Source organism: Colias croceus, chromosome 24, assembly GCF_905220415.1.
Source record: "Colias croceus chromosome 24, ilColCroc2.1".
NCBI classification, from domain to species: domain Eukaryota; kingdom Metazoa; phylum Arthropoda; class Insecta; order Lepidoptera; family Pieridae; genus Colias; species Colias croceus.
This window is the reverse complement of record NC_059560.1, coordinates 7201620-7216059: the sequence shown is the minus strand read 5'-3', so window position 1 is coordinate 7216059 and position 14440 is coordinate 7201620. Positions and strand designations below refer to the sequence as shown.

General features: G+C 32.6%; 1 protein-coding gene across 1 annotated transcript; it reads left to right on the top strand.

Annotated features, from left to right (window-relative positions):
- The first annotated feature begins 3206 nt into the window (after positions 1 to 3206).
- Positions 3207 to 4130, top strand: LOC123702656. The gene has a single exon (XM_045650418.1). It carries the CDS (start codon positions 3207 to 3209, stop codon positions 4128 to 4130), a length of 924 nt encoding a protein of 307 aa, XP_045506374.1.
- Positions 4131 to 14440: the final 10310 nt, after the last annotated feature.

Below are 14440 nucleotides of genomic sequence, written 5' to 3'. Positions count from 1 at the left end.
CGGGGTGTCATGTATTGTTTCAGTTGTCTAGAACATGCGTCTAATAATAGACATTGCCCGCTCAAGTATGTATGATTATTCTGTTTTGCACACTGTACTTCGACATGACATTAAATTCGAGTACTATGAGTAGAAATACAATACACAAAGCTGCTTGAAAGTAAGTTTACAATTTTTAAATCAGGTTTTGTAAATTTTATGGTATTATGTTGCTCTACCAGAGTGGTAGAGCTAAATGAGAAATAGAGTTTCGTACCTTCTTAAACAGTTTGTGAGTGTTGCAGAGGTGACTTACTTTAAGCTATATTAAGTTTTCCGTATTAGATGTAAGTATGTATATTGTATTGTTATGATGATGAATTATGTATTAGCATACGTATTGATAATAGGTAAGTTCACTTTCAGGAAACAGAGATTCTTCTCATTCGTATGTACTTTTTTCATTAAAGGTAATAAATGACGCAATTTATACTGCAGAAAATGTAAATTCATTTTACAAGAAAAGATATGTGCATGAAATATTTTTATCTTTTCTAGGTATACTGTACTTTGACGATAGTCGATACAACATAAGAGATAAGTTTAAAGTTATATACTTAGTTACCTGCTTATTATTTTAATATCTAGTTTTCCTTTTTTAAGCTTTTTTACTGCAGTAGCGATTGAGTCATATTTTAAGTAATTTCTTTGTATTAAAAATATATTATATCGGTGAAGCTATTCAAGGTTTTTCACTATTGATTACATAATATTCACCGATTTTCATTTTGGAAAACTGCTGAAGTATACAACCACTTTTCTTTTCAGAAAAATCGCTAATACTAGTCATAATATTCTTAAAGTACATTTTTTTGACTTTAAACTATACACTTAAAATGTCGTATTTTCATATTGTATCAATTGATGATCAACAAAAATATCGATTTCTCTTTTAGCTCGATAGGGCCACCCAGGGTGGAGCTGTGAGCCGTGATCTACCTGTCAAAATCTACCATATGGTCCGAGTTCCCATATATTTCATAGAGGAGGATATATTATATCTAAGATTTATATGTTTAGTTTACATTTTTTTAGGGAATTGCAGATATGCTTGTGTTGGCAAACATTTGTAATTTATATTGTTATTTATGAGATTACGTACCTACCTGTCTACGTAGTCTTCTAGTATGAGAGTAAGTTAAGTTATAAATTAATTTTATTTTGTGTTACATAATTCGAAATGGCTTATATAATTTAAGAATTATTCACCTTTTATAGCCCTTCCCATCTTTTTAACTGTGCTTTTAGTTTTTAAACTAATTTCACTTATATGCTTAATGTGTATGTATAGAAATATACAACATAAATGTTTTTTCTCATTCCATCAAGAAGCCAACAAACAACGGACGCAGTTGACAAAAAACTTTATTTGCGTGCGAAAATATATTTTCAAAAAAATTTTTCCATGTCATTTTGCACACCCGGCCCTGACCTTATTTCGAACCTTAATACTCATAAATAAGGGTGATATTCTCATGTGATTGTTCCAAGAAGTTTGTAGAAAGTAAGGCCGTGTGAATTTATACTATATTAGCGCCCGGCGTGCCTCAGGGCTACGCGGTTCATTGGGCAGAACAACCCGTCGCGATTGCCCTCTGGTGGTCCATACCTCACACGAAGATAGCAAAAAATGTAACTACTGTATTAAGTTTATAGACTAGGTGACTGGAACCTTAGACTTCTTCACTGTGAACAGAAATTGCAGGACAAAAAATGATCGGTTTTTTTAGTATGCGTAATTGCGTAGTCTGTACCTACTCTGTACAGATCGAGCGTTCTGTATGGAGATAATTGTAATAAAAAAATCAAGAGCATACAACTTCTAGTATAATATACATTCTGCTTACTGAAAATTTCGATCTCAGGTTTCGATATAAGTATAGCCTAAGATTAGTAAAAATGGATACCCACAAAGGAAAATTTAAGCAATACCGTTTAGCTACTATTATGTATTCTGTGGCAATACTAAGAATAAGAAGAGCTTGTTGTCTTACAATTCATTATTAGCATTGGAAAAATATAAAAACTCATTTTTCGTGTCCGGAGTAAATACATTATACATTTGTTTCACTGATCGATTTTCTTTACCAACATTAAGTGACTAGCCTTCAGTGTCCTAATAGACCGAGTCGATTTATTCGTCCCCTCGTCTCTACATTCACGTGACTTTCATTTCACAGTAAGAAGTAATAGCAAAATGTATATAAAACTATCTTATATCTATGAAACTGTTATGAATAATTAATTTAGTCTTGTGTAAATAATTCTTTGTCTAACTTGTGTCTCCGATTTTGACGAAATTCATATTTCATAGAATATGAACGTAGACGAAGTTTTACATTGAAAAAAAAATATACAAATATTTACCTATGGAAAGCAGGTACTTACCAACTTACTTAGGTAATGAAGGATAAATAAATCATGCAAAATCAATAATCTTGAATAATATGTAGGTACCTAGGTAGACCGTAGATACCGAAGTTGTTTTTTATCGTTTCCTTGAATACTTTTACTGTGACTTAGGTAAATAAAAGAGCTAAAACCACAAGAGTTCCTTGTTGATTCTCTTCTGTATAAGATGCAAAATTATTATAAAGAACAATTATTGCTACATAATTTGACCGTTTGTATGGAAGTTAGAAGTATTTCATGAGAAGCCCTTTGCACGAATAGATGAATAGAAAACTTAAACAAGAGTCGCTTTTTCCTCAGTTTCGTCACATTTAGATTGTAGAAAAGATTGACTAGGTATAGAAGTTGAAATATATGATATGTTTATATCTATAGAAAAAAATCATAACTATGATATTCAGTGTCTTTTTTAGCATAATAAATACATTTGAACAGATGTTTTTTCATAATACACCGGTTAAACCATCAGTACTCAGTAGTTACTGAGTTGCCTCTAGGTCGCTACACACTTAGGTATTCTATTCCAATTCAATATCAAGTATTTTCTTCCACTAAAAAAATAGCACATTACTAAGTACCAACATTCATGGAATGTTGGTACTTAGTAATGTGCTATTTTTTTAAGCTACATAAAGCTGAAATTAATCAAACTGAAAAATTTATTTATTCAATTCCTTCTCGCCGCGGTCGTGCTGTCGTGCAGACGTGTTTTTTGTTTCATTTAATTAGGTACGCGCAAACTTCGCATGAACGAGATGCCACTACAGCGCTCTCCTCCGCCGTCTACTACTACGACACCAACGCTCACGTCGTTGTGGTCCAAGAGCAAAAGCCAACTTGACTCTGGTTCAAATATGAGCGTACTAGACTCGGATACTGACAGAAACATTCCACTGCGGAAACCGAAAAGAAAACGCATAGACCAATATGATGAAATAAAAAACCTAAAAGAAGATATTATGAATATGCTTTCTTCTTGGAAATCAGAGCAAGAAGACAAGATTACGTCAATATTTACCACAGTTAATTTATTAAAAGACGAATGCAGTGATATAAAAAAATCGATTCAATATATGTCTGACAAGTACGACGACGTTCTAATTAAACTAACAACGGTTGAGGAAGAATTAAAATCAAAACAAAAACAAATAAATGATATGTGCCAAACAATTGAGAACATGGAATCCTCGCTTAAATTAACCAGCCTAGAAATTCGGAACATTCCTGTCAAAGAAAAAGAAACAAAACAGGACTTGGTGAACTCGGTTTTGGCCATTGCGGAAACCCTTAAATGTCCGTTAGTAAAATCACAGATAAATAATGTGCACCGAACTGGAAAAAGTTCCGCATCTGAGAGACCCATATTGCTTAGTCTTGTATCCATTCTCACCAAGGAGGAGATATTACATAACTATAAGAGATTTAACAAAGAGAGTAGAAGCTCAAAACTAAATACCACCCACATAAATATTACCGGCCCACAGAAGCAAATCTTTATATCAGAATCATTATCAACCAGAGCCAAGAAACTCTTCTTTCTCACCCGTGAATTTGCTAAGAAAAATAATTATTCATTTTATTGGACAGTTCGAGGTATTATCTACATCAAAAAGGAAGAAGGTTCGCCAGCCATACGTGTTGATAACGAGTGTACCCTGAAAAATCTGAAACAAAAGTGACTATTTTCTATGTGTATAAGAAATTTTGTGCAGTGGCTCCCGTTTTGTTCTTTAGTTCGTATTAAGGGTCTCATAATTAGCTTATTTTTAATTTTATGTAAACAAATCTTACAAAACACACACATTAAACAAAACTTTGTTCACCTAAACAAGACAATATCAATATTGGAAATCTCTTCACATAAAGTAATTAAGTTACCAATATTATCATATTTTATATCTAAGTATTTTCTTATTTTTCTCACGCATATATACAAATTATATTTTTATAATATATTATTATACATAATAAGTAATCAAACAAAAGTTATAAATATGCACATTATATATCCCAATTTTCACATACTTTTTACAAAATTGTTAACAAAATTATTAAGTAAAAAATTTATATTAAATATTATCGTTAATCACTTGTACCACACAACATCATACGATACTAGATGGCCTACCGTATTCTTTCTGATTAATTTTAATATTCTACAGCTAATGAGAGGGTACCTCAAAAACTTATTGTTCTTTGGTTCGTATTTTAATCTTTATAATGTTAAACAAATAACCCTTGTCCGTTCTTTATATTTCATGCATACAAAGCTTAAGAAAGCTATACTTACTCTTTTTATATTTAAAACTAAGTTAAATCTCCTGCTCAATTGCGCACAAAATAACAATGTGTGATTTTATACAAACATGTGTGCTTGATGATTTAGATAATAACATGAATCCAAGTGCAGTATACAGTGACCCGGAATCTTGTTGCAGCAAAATACGTAAGAATTCATATTTAAAAATATTAACGCAAAACATTCGTAGTTTGAGTGCTAACTGGGATAATTTGCTTCTATTGTTGTCGAGATTTAATTTTGTATTTGATATTATAGTTTTAACAGAGTGTTGGTTGTCTTGTAATAATATAATTCCTACCTTGACTGGCTTTAAATCGTTTGCAAATACAAAGTATTTAAATCAGAATGATGGTTTAACTATTTATGTACGTGAAAATGTTATGTCTGTAGTTCTTGAAGAACCGGATTTTTCTGAGGCAAATTGTTTAGTACTAAAGATTGGGAGTGATACAGCTCTTATAGCCATTTATCGTTCCCCAAGTTTTAAAAATATTCAAAATTTTATTAATTCTTTGCATTCGATCGTAAATAAATTATCCATGTATCCAAATATTATAATTACAGGCGATATAAATATAGACATAAAATCATCAAACACAGATCATTTATCAAGTGAGTATCTCAATTGTATAGCTATGACAGGACTTTTACCAGCACATTTATTGCCAACCCGATCAAACAACTGTTTAGACCATGTTATGGTTAAAAGTAAAGAGTTATATCATACTTTTATTATTGATTCTTTAGTCACCGATCATAACCCAGTAGTTTTTTGTTTGCACTTTTTTTCTAAAAATAGGCCAAAAAAACCGGCCAAGTGCGAGTCGGGCTCGCGCACAAAGGGTTCCGTAGCAGCAAATATAATAAATTACAGTTAAATCAACCTATCTCAAAAACTATAAGAGATACTTTGATCAAACCAAAAATCGTTGAAAGAGTTAATTAGCATGCATCACCTCTATTTTTTTTAGAATTTTATACCCCGTAGTTATAAAAATAGAGGGGGGGGGACATACTTTTTACGACTTTGAGAGCTGATATCTCAAAAACCGTTCACTTTAAGAAAAATGTTTTTTAGAAAACTTTATATCATTTTAAAAGACCTTTCCATTGATACCCCACACGGGTATGTACATCGAAAAAAAAAATTTCATCCCTCAGTTACATGTATGGGGGGCCCCACCCCCAATTCTTTTTTTTACTATTTAGTGTCATATTTTTGTAGCGGTTCATACAACACATATTCCCATCAAATTTCATCACTGTAGTACTTATAGTTTCCGAGTAAATCGGCTGTGACAGACGGACAGACGGACAGACGGACAGACGGACATGACGAAACTATAAGGGTTCCGTTTTTGCCATTTTGGCTACGGAACCCTAAAAACGAACTTAAATATACAGGGTTACAGGAAAAGTCGATGTAGATCCGTTAAGGGCATGTAGTACACATCATTTCTGAATGATTTCACTATGTAACCTCCCATCCTAAACTTAACCGTTTTCGAGATATTCGAGTTTATTTTTTTTATGAAAATGCCCAATTTTTCGGCTATTCAATTGAATATTTTGAATTTTTTTGACTCTTATGATTATTTTTTTGGTTTTTTACATGAAGAATGAGATGCTTAATTACCTCAATGACTAAATTTGCACGTAAGTTAACTAAATAGGTCATAGTAGACGATCAAAACTTAAGAAAATAAGTACAAATTATAAAAATATATTTTTCTTTTCTGGATATCTCAAAAAATTATTATGGCACTTGCTCTGCAGATGTGCTTAAAAACATCTACATTTTATCAGCTATCCAACGAGGTATAACAACCTAGGGTTGTATTTAAACTCATAGAAAAAAACACAGTTGAAAAGTTCAGGTAGTAGGTCTAACGGGTCCCTCGGCTATTGTCCTTCAAGTTAATCCGGTGCGTGTGAGCGAGAAAACTTACGATTTATGCAGATGAGAGTGTGAAAAATAATGTGCAAAAACAAGTTTGGGGATACAACATGCCCATTGTTTAGTATTTGGTCGTTTGTTTGCTTGCCATCCATTTTAGTCTGCTCATGCGATTCGTCCATGGTAGATGCGAATTATTGTGCTTTCGGATTCCCACACGACTTATGTGTGTGACTTAGGTGACCTACTAATGATCTCCCATTACAATTACTGCGGGACATGTGGTTTCAACATGATGGCTGCTCTGCTCATTTCAGAAGAAGCGTTAGGGAATGGTTGGACACGTAACTATCCTAACAAATGGATTCGACGAGGTTGGCCTTTACCCTGGCCACCCAGATGTCCCGACCTGACCCCCATTGATTTTTATGTATGGGGGCACATGAAGAGCCTCGTTTACAGTGAGCCCAACCCCATATCGTTAGTGGAAGTTCTCAAAGAAAGGATGCTGCTTGTGTGCTGTTGAAATGCTGCTAACGACATAAGAAGAACATTAACCGCATGGTGTAGTGAAAAGTGGACTACGTGAAGGAATGAGAAAATATGTGCGAAATAGAGGTGGACACGTAGAACATGAACTATAAAATTTTATTCAAAAACATTAGGTGAATAAATGTTATTTTGAACTGATTTATTGTTTCATTTAGCTTACTACAATCACCGACGATCTGTACGCCAACTATGAGTTGAGCGTGAGTGACTTTGTATGCCAACTAGCGTTAACAACGCACCGATTACGTTATTTTCCAAACAATAGCCAGTAACTAGTCACTTACGCTCAAGTAATAGTTGGCGTACGGTCATTATTTGTACGATCGACGATGTGAACAAAAAAAATGCTATAAAACTGAATGATCTCCTAGGTCAGGATAGCGGGATATCGATGGATGCATGAAGGTTGTACCTAGCCGAGGGAGGCCTATGTTCAATAGTGGAAGCCAGTAGGCTGAAATGATGATGCTGAACTTAAGTCAAATTAATTAGATTAAATAAGCGCTATTTATTCTGACTGCCATGTAGCCTTAGAAACTAAGTTTCACCTTTGAGGTTAATAAATACCCTAGAGTGTTATACCTCGTTGGATAGCTGATAAAATGTAGATGTTTTTAAGCACATCTGCAGAGCAAGTGCCATAATACTTTTTTGAGATATCCTGAAAAGAAAAATATATTTTTATAATTTGTACTTATTTTCTTAAGTTTCGATCGTCTACTATGACCTATTTAGTTAACTTACGTGCAAATTTAGTCATTGAGGTAATTAAGCATCTCATTCTTCATGTAAAAAACCAAAAAAATAATCATAAGAGTCAAAAAAATTCAAAATATTCAATTGAATAGCCGAAAAATTGGGCATTTTCATAAAAAAAATTAAAACTCGAATATCTCGAAAACGGTTAAGTTTAGGATGGGAGGTTACATAGTGAAATCATTCAGAAATTATGTGTACTACATGCCCTTAACGGATCTACATCGACTTTACCTGTAACCCTGTATAACGACAACCAACTATGATGCCTTGAGTAATTATTTTGATAAATTAGATTTTTCTCAATTATACACAATAACGGATCCTAATTTAGCCGCGTCTTATTTCACTAATCTTATTTCTCAGGGTATACAACAGTCTACAACTACGAAACAAATTTCTTGCCGCCAAAAAATTATCAAACCATGGATTACTCCTGGTTTACTTCGCTGCATTAGATTTAGGGATAAACTACAAAAAAAATTTAAAAAAGCGCCTAATAATCTTAACTTATCTATCACTTATAAACGTTACCGTAACTTTTGTAACGCATTGTTAAAAAAAGTAAAAAGAAATTATGAACGAACACTTATAATAAACTCAAGTAATAACAATAAATCACTTTGGAATTGCATAAAAAAATTTACTCACATGAATACTCGAAATCAAAATGGCTGTGACTTACTTAATAATTCTGAAAATGCGGTTGAAACGTTGAATAGTATCAACTATTATTTTGCTAATATTGGTAAGGAACTTGCAGAAAAGATTTCACATAATACATCTGATGCGACTCTTCCTTCCTCGTCCAATTTTTCTAATTCTTTTTGTTTCTATGAAACCGACGAGATAGAAATAAACAATTTGATAGTCTCTCTTCGAAGTGATTGTGCAGTTGGATGGGACAACATCCCAGCCAATATAGTTAAACAATATAGACCTATATTTGTTAAGCCCCTTGTGTACATTTTCAATTTGTGCTTGTCTTCTGGGACTTTCCCCAACACTTTTAAAAAAGCAATTATCCATCCAATATATAAAGCGGGAGATAGAGGTTCTGTAAATAATTATCGCCCTATATCGATACTCCCATGCCTCTCAAAGATATTTGAAAAAATAATGAATACACGTTTAGTTACTTACCTTGAGAAGCACTGTATTTTATCACCCAATCAATTTGGCTTTCGCAGATCGAGATCAACGACGGACGCACTACACAATCTTATCGATCACGTTGTGGCTAATCTTGATATAAATAGAAGATGTGTGGCCGTCTTCCTCGATCTCGCGAAAGCTTTTGATACGGTGTCGATGCCCCTGCTATTAAATAAACTAAATTATGTCGGTATAAGAGGTAAACCATTTGAATTGTTCAAAAGTTACTTAACCGATAGAACACAAATTGTTAAACTAAACGGCTTAATTAGTACCGAACAAACGCTTTCTTTTGGTATTCCGCAGGGAAGTATTTTAGGTCCAACGCTATTCTTACTGTACATGAATGACTTGACAAATCTATCTCTTGAAAACGGCAAAATAATAGCTTATGCAGACGACACGGTTTTAATATTTGATGGTCGAACGTGGGAGGAAGCTTTTTCACATTCACAGTCTGGTTTAAATATCGTAAGTAATTGGCTGCTATCTAATTCGTTGACTCTTAATTCTGATAAAACCAAATACATAACTTTTGGCATGAACAAAAATTCTATAAGACATTCAAGTTACTTAACACTTAAAGCTCATTTCTGCCATGATAAACTATCTTGTACATGTATAACTCTTCAAAATGTTGATTCCATTAAGTATCTAGGTGTTATGGTTGATTGCTATCTAAATTTTAATAAACATGCAACACTTCTAGCTGCCCGCATTCGTAAATTGATAATTATTTTTAAAAATCTCCGTCACATCATGAACTTCAACCTCATTAAACGGATATACTTTACATTATGCCAGTCCTTAATAAATTATGGAATATCTGCTTGGGGTGGCATGGCTAAGAGTAACATGCTTACCATGGAGAGAGCACAAAGATCAGTTTTAAAAGTCATGACCTTTAGGCCAATTGATTATCCAACCAAAGATTTATATAAAAAATGCCAAGTCCTGACAGTGCGACAATTGTTTTTGCTGCAACTTATTTTAAGAAAACACCAGGAACTTGATTTTGAATTAAACAGCACTGATAAACGTAGATCCTACATGGTATGTGAGGTTAAACGTTCTCAACACTATTTGCCTATGAAGTTTTATGCATATAACAGGATATTATAGGAGATTATATTTACAATAAAGCAAATAAAATCTTAAACATATATTCTATGAATAACTATAAATGTAAAAAAACAGTCACAGAATGGTTACAGAAGTTGTCTTATGAATCCACCGAAAACTTACTAAAGATAAAACTATAATTAATCTTGTTTCACATATAAATATTATAAAATATATATATAATTTGTTTAGTATCTAATCAATTACATATTAATTTATTAAAGTTATAACTCAATATTTGTTTATTTTATGTATCTATTTTTTGTATTTTTATTTATTCTCTTTTTTATTTGTAATTTATTTGATATATTTACTTTATTTAATATTTTGACACACATATACACACACCCACACACACCTACACACACACACACACACACACATTACTCATAGATTTAAAATTTTTTATATTTATTTAATAATCATATTTGTATAATATGCTTGCACATACCATTTATATATCTAACTAGCTCACTTTTCAAGTTTTTTGTTTTATAAAAGTTCAAATGACTTAGGGAGAAGCTGGTGCCTGTATATACAGGCTAGTTCTTCGAACTAAGCCTAAAACGGGTGCCACTTATACTTTTTAATTGTGAACAAAACTATATTGAATATGTCCATGTTTATGTCTATGAAAGAATAAGAAATAAACGATATTATTATTATTATTAATTAGACTTCTTCTAGAAGCAGTTTTGAATCGTCATAACATAATATTTTAACATTTACTACGGATTCGGAAAGCAGTAGATATCTATGGAGAAGAACCTATTTTTAACTGTATGTACGCAGCTTAGTATATCAATGTAATAACTAATAATCATAACATTATCGAATATGGTCACTTCCATTCGAAAGCGCTAACTCATTTGACTTCGTAAAAAGGCTCACTTGGCCAGTGCATTATTTCGGAACGCAAAGGCAGTATCGATTCAGATCCGGTCGCACCTGTCGGAAAGTTGATCGTTCGGAAATGCGGGGCTCATGTGTCGTGTCCTGTAATACTACACGGGATGAGTACGTCAGCTTTGATGAGGATTAGCTGGGAGAATTTTGGGGGAATGTGAAAGGAAAAGTGAAATTACTTGTGTACTTATGTAGTTGGAATACGGAAACCGTTGTGTTTAAGCCTAACTTAAAAAAAGAGAGCTTTTTAATTTGGAATCAAAAACAATGTTTATTTCGTACCATAGTGTACCTAGTTCTTCGAAATTCGAATCGATAACGTTCCTTTCCCAACTTTTTTTCCTTTCCTCATTGATTGGTTTCAGTTTAATTAAACTGGATATACTTACAACCAGCTTCAAAGATTGATTAGGATTTAAGAACATATTTAAACCAAATGAAGATGATATTTCATGCCTGTGTCTCGCATCATTTTTTTTTTTTACAGAACGAACTTTTATATTCGTTACCGGGGATTGAATCCACTCTACAATGGCTATGGAAATTTAAATTATGTAACTATAAAAAATACATTCATTAATTGCTTGACTCAATAATTACAAATTATTTACAAGAGGAATAAAGAAACGAGTGTTAATTTTCTTAAACATTTATTAAAAAATCTTGAAGACATTTAGCTGTTCTAAAAAAATTTCTCTACAAATTAGGTAGTTATATTCCTTTTAGTTTCAGCAGTATATTTGATTATCTTTTTTTTATACAGAAACTAATATTTAGCTTCATAATAAATAATAACACCTTTTTTCTTTCCCTCCACGATGCGATGATATTGACCAGACGGCAATCTGCATCTGTAAAAATATAGAGTAAATAAACTTTCGTCAAATAATGCTGAGTCCAATAGGTACATTTACTGTATCACTACATAGTATAAAACAAAGTCGCTTTCTGTGTCCCTACGTCCCTTAAAATTACAAAACGGATTTTGATGCGGTTTTTTTAAATAAATAGGTATATTCAAAAGGAAGGAAGGTTTTAGTATGTATATAATTTATTAGGTTATAGACAAATCGGGCGAAGCCGTGGTGGCAGTGGGCTGTAACCTATGTGTTTGATCTTATGTTTACAGGATAACGCACGGATAATTACCACATAACGGGTAAGACTTTTACTCGCGACAAATAAAACTTTAATTGCCTCTGAATACTTTAATCAATACACATATTTTCATAACTTCATACACAATAATCATCATCGTCATCATCTATTTCAATAACCGTTTGAAATCATGCTCCTGTAATTAAAACTTCCCGCAATATTTAACCTTCGTATAATCTACCTACCAAAAAAACGGTTTAGCAAAACTGCAAACAAACACGGGTGCTTAACAATAGCTCACACCTGTGTTTGCCCTCAAGCAAGTGAGCAATGGTTTGGCTAAGCAGGTACGCTTTTTATTCATTGATCCTGTTTGTATAAGGGTACCATTTGATGTGTTGATTTGTTAAAAATAATGGAAACTGTACTTAGGCATGAACCAACCATGAATCGTACCAACTACGAAGTTTTTTTTTTACATAAAAATAAAAAATGAATGAGATTTTCGTTTACATACAAATTAAAAATTAATGAAATTTTCCTGTATAAGTAGGTGACAAAGTTAATATCATCTCCAAAGCATAGTTCCAATGTGAATTTAAAAAACGTTATTTATATCATACTAGCGGTCCGCCCCGGCTTCGCCCGTGGTACATTTTTACGTTTTCTCTCCATAAGAACCATCCTCGTACCTACTTCAAGAAATGTAATAAAAAAAGAATTAACGAAATCGGTTCAGTTGTTCTCGAGTTATGCGCTTACCAACACATTTTGCGATTCATTTTTATATTAGAGATCAGTGAAAATCCGTCACCATTGAATAATAATGTCTGTCTGACAGTCTGTAGCAATTTAAAATATAAGTATTAAAAACCTTATATACGTAATATTTAATTTTTAATTAGTCGTATATTTAAATGCATGCACGAACGAACCATTGTTATCATTAGACGAATTTCACTGAACTTTCATTCCCATAGAAAACAATAACATTTGACCGCTGTAAAATGATACACCTCAATCGGAAATGTAAATAAAAGATAATGTGTGTAATTCAATACTTTATTGCGAATTCATCACTTATCTCTGTGATTCTTCACGATTGATTTACATTTAATCGTTGCCGGGAAGGACGCGTGCGCGCCACGCGCCATTACAAATTCCCCTTTCCCGCCATGTCAATTTCTTTTTCTTTTTTTTTTTTTTAATAACCATAAAGTGTGTCATACGCGCATACAGCCAGTGTTATCTCTAAATGACTACCATTTCACCGTTGCAATTTGCATAATCCTTTAAGTAGGAAGATTGTGGTATTATGAATAAAATTTGCAAAAAATAATATAGGGGGAATTAAAGTTATATTCATGGAGGAAATGTTTTAAGTGTTCGATAAATTATTTTTTCCATCATGTTTGTTTCCTAGCTTCCACCTTAACCCATTCCAGTTTTTCATAAGAAAAATAAAATTACAGAAGTTGTTATAGTTAGAGTTAGAGTAACTATATTTACATAATTATTATACTTATTACCTAATTTATATTTATAATTACTTAAGTAGATCTATAATATAAAAATGAATCGCAAAATGTGTTGGTGCGCATACCTCGAGAACGGCTGAACCGATGTCGTTAATTCTTTTTTTATAGTATTCCTTGAAGTACGAGGATGGTTCTTATGGAGAGAAAACGTAAACATGTACCACGGGCGAAGCCGGGGCGGACCGCTAGTTTAATAATTAAATATACGTTAAAAATAAAATGTTTTGACCTACAATTTTGCTTACGAAATAAAAACAACGTAGGTAAATGCAACCGAGCTTACAAAGGGAACTTTACAAACGATCACAATATCAATGCTTTTAATTTACCGCCAGAAGCCGTAGAAACCTGTCAAGTTCAAAATCAATTTCAATATGGCCGCGCTTTTTGCCGCGAACTTAGTGATGCACAAAGCTTTCCCTAATAATGGGAAAAATATATTTTGTTGTTATAATAATTTGAACGATTGTGTAGTAAGGTATCGATATTAATGTTATGAATGCGTATGTCAGTCTTTTCGTTTGTAAAAGGCTTAACCACAATTATTATTTACCCAATTTTGGAATGAAAATTATTGAAAACATTTCATACAACAATATCTAATCAGCTCAAAAAAGATTGAAAAAAGAAACGAAACTTTTTTTTTATGTGAGAGAAACCGCA

Excerpts from the sequence above, each read along its gene's own strand:
- LOC123702656 (XM_045650418.1), top strand. The coding sequence starts at position 3,207 with ATGCCACTACAGCGCTCTCCTCCGCCGTCTACTACTACGACACCAACG.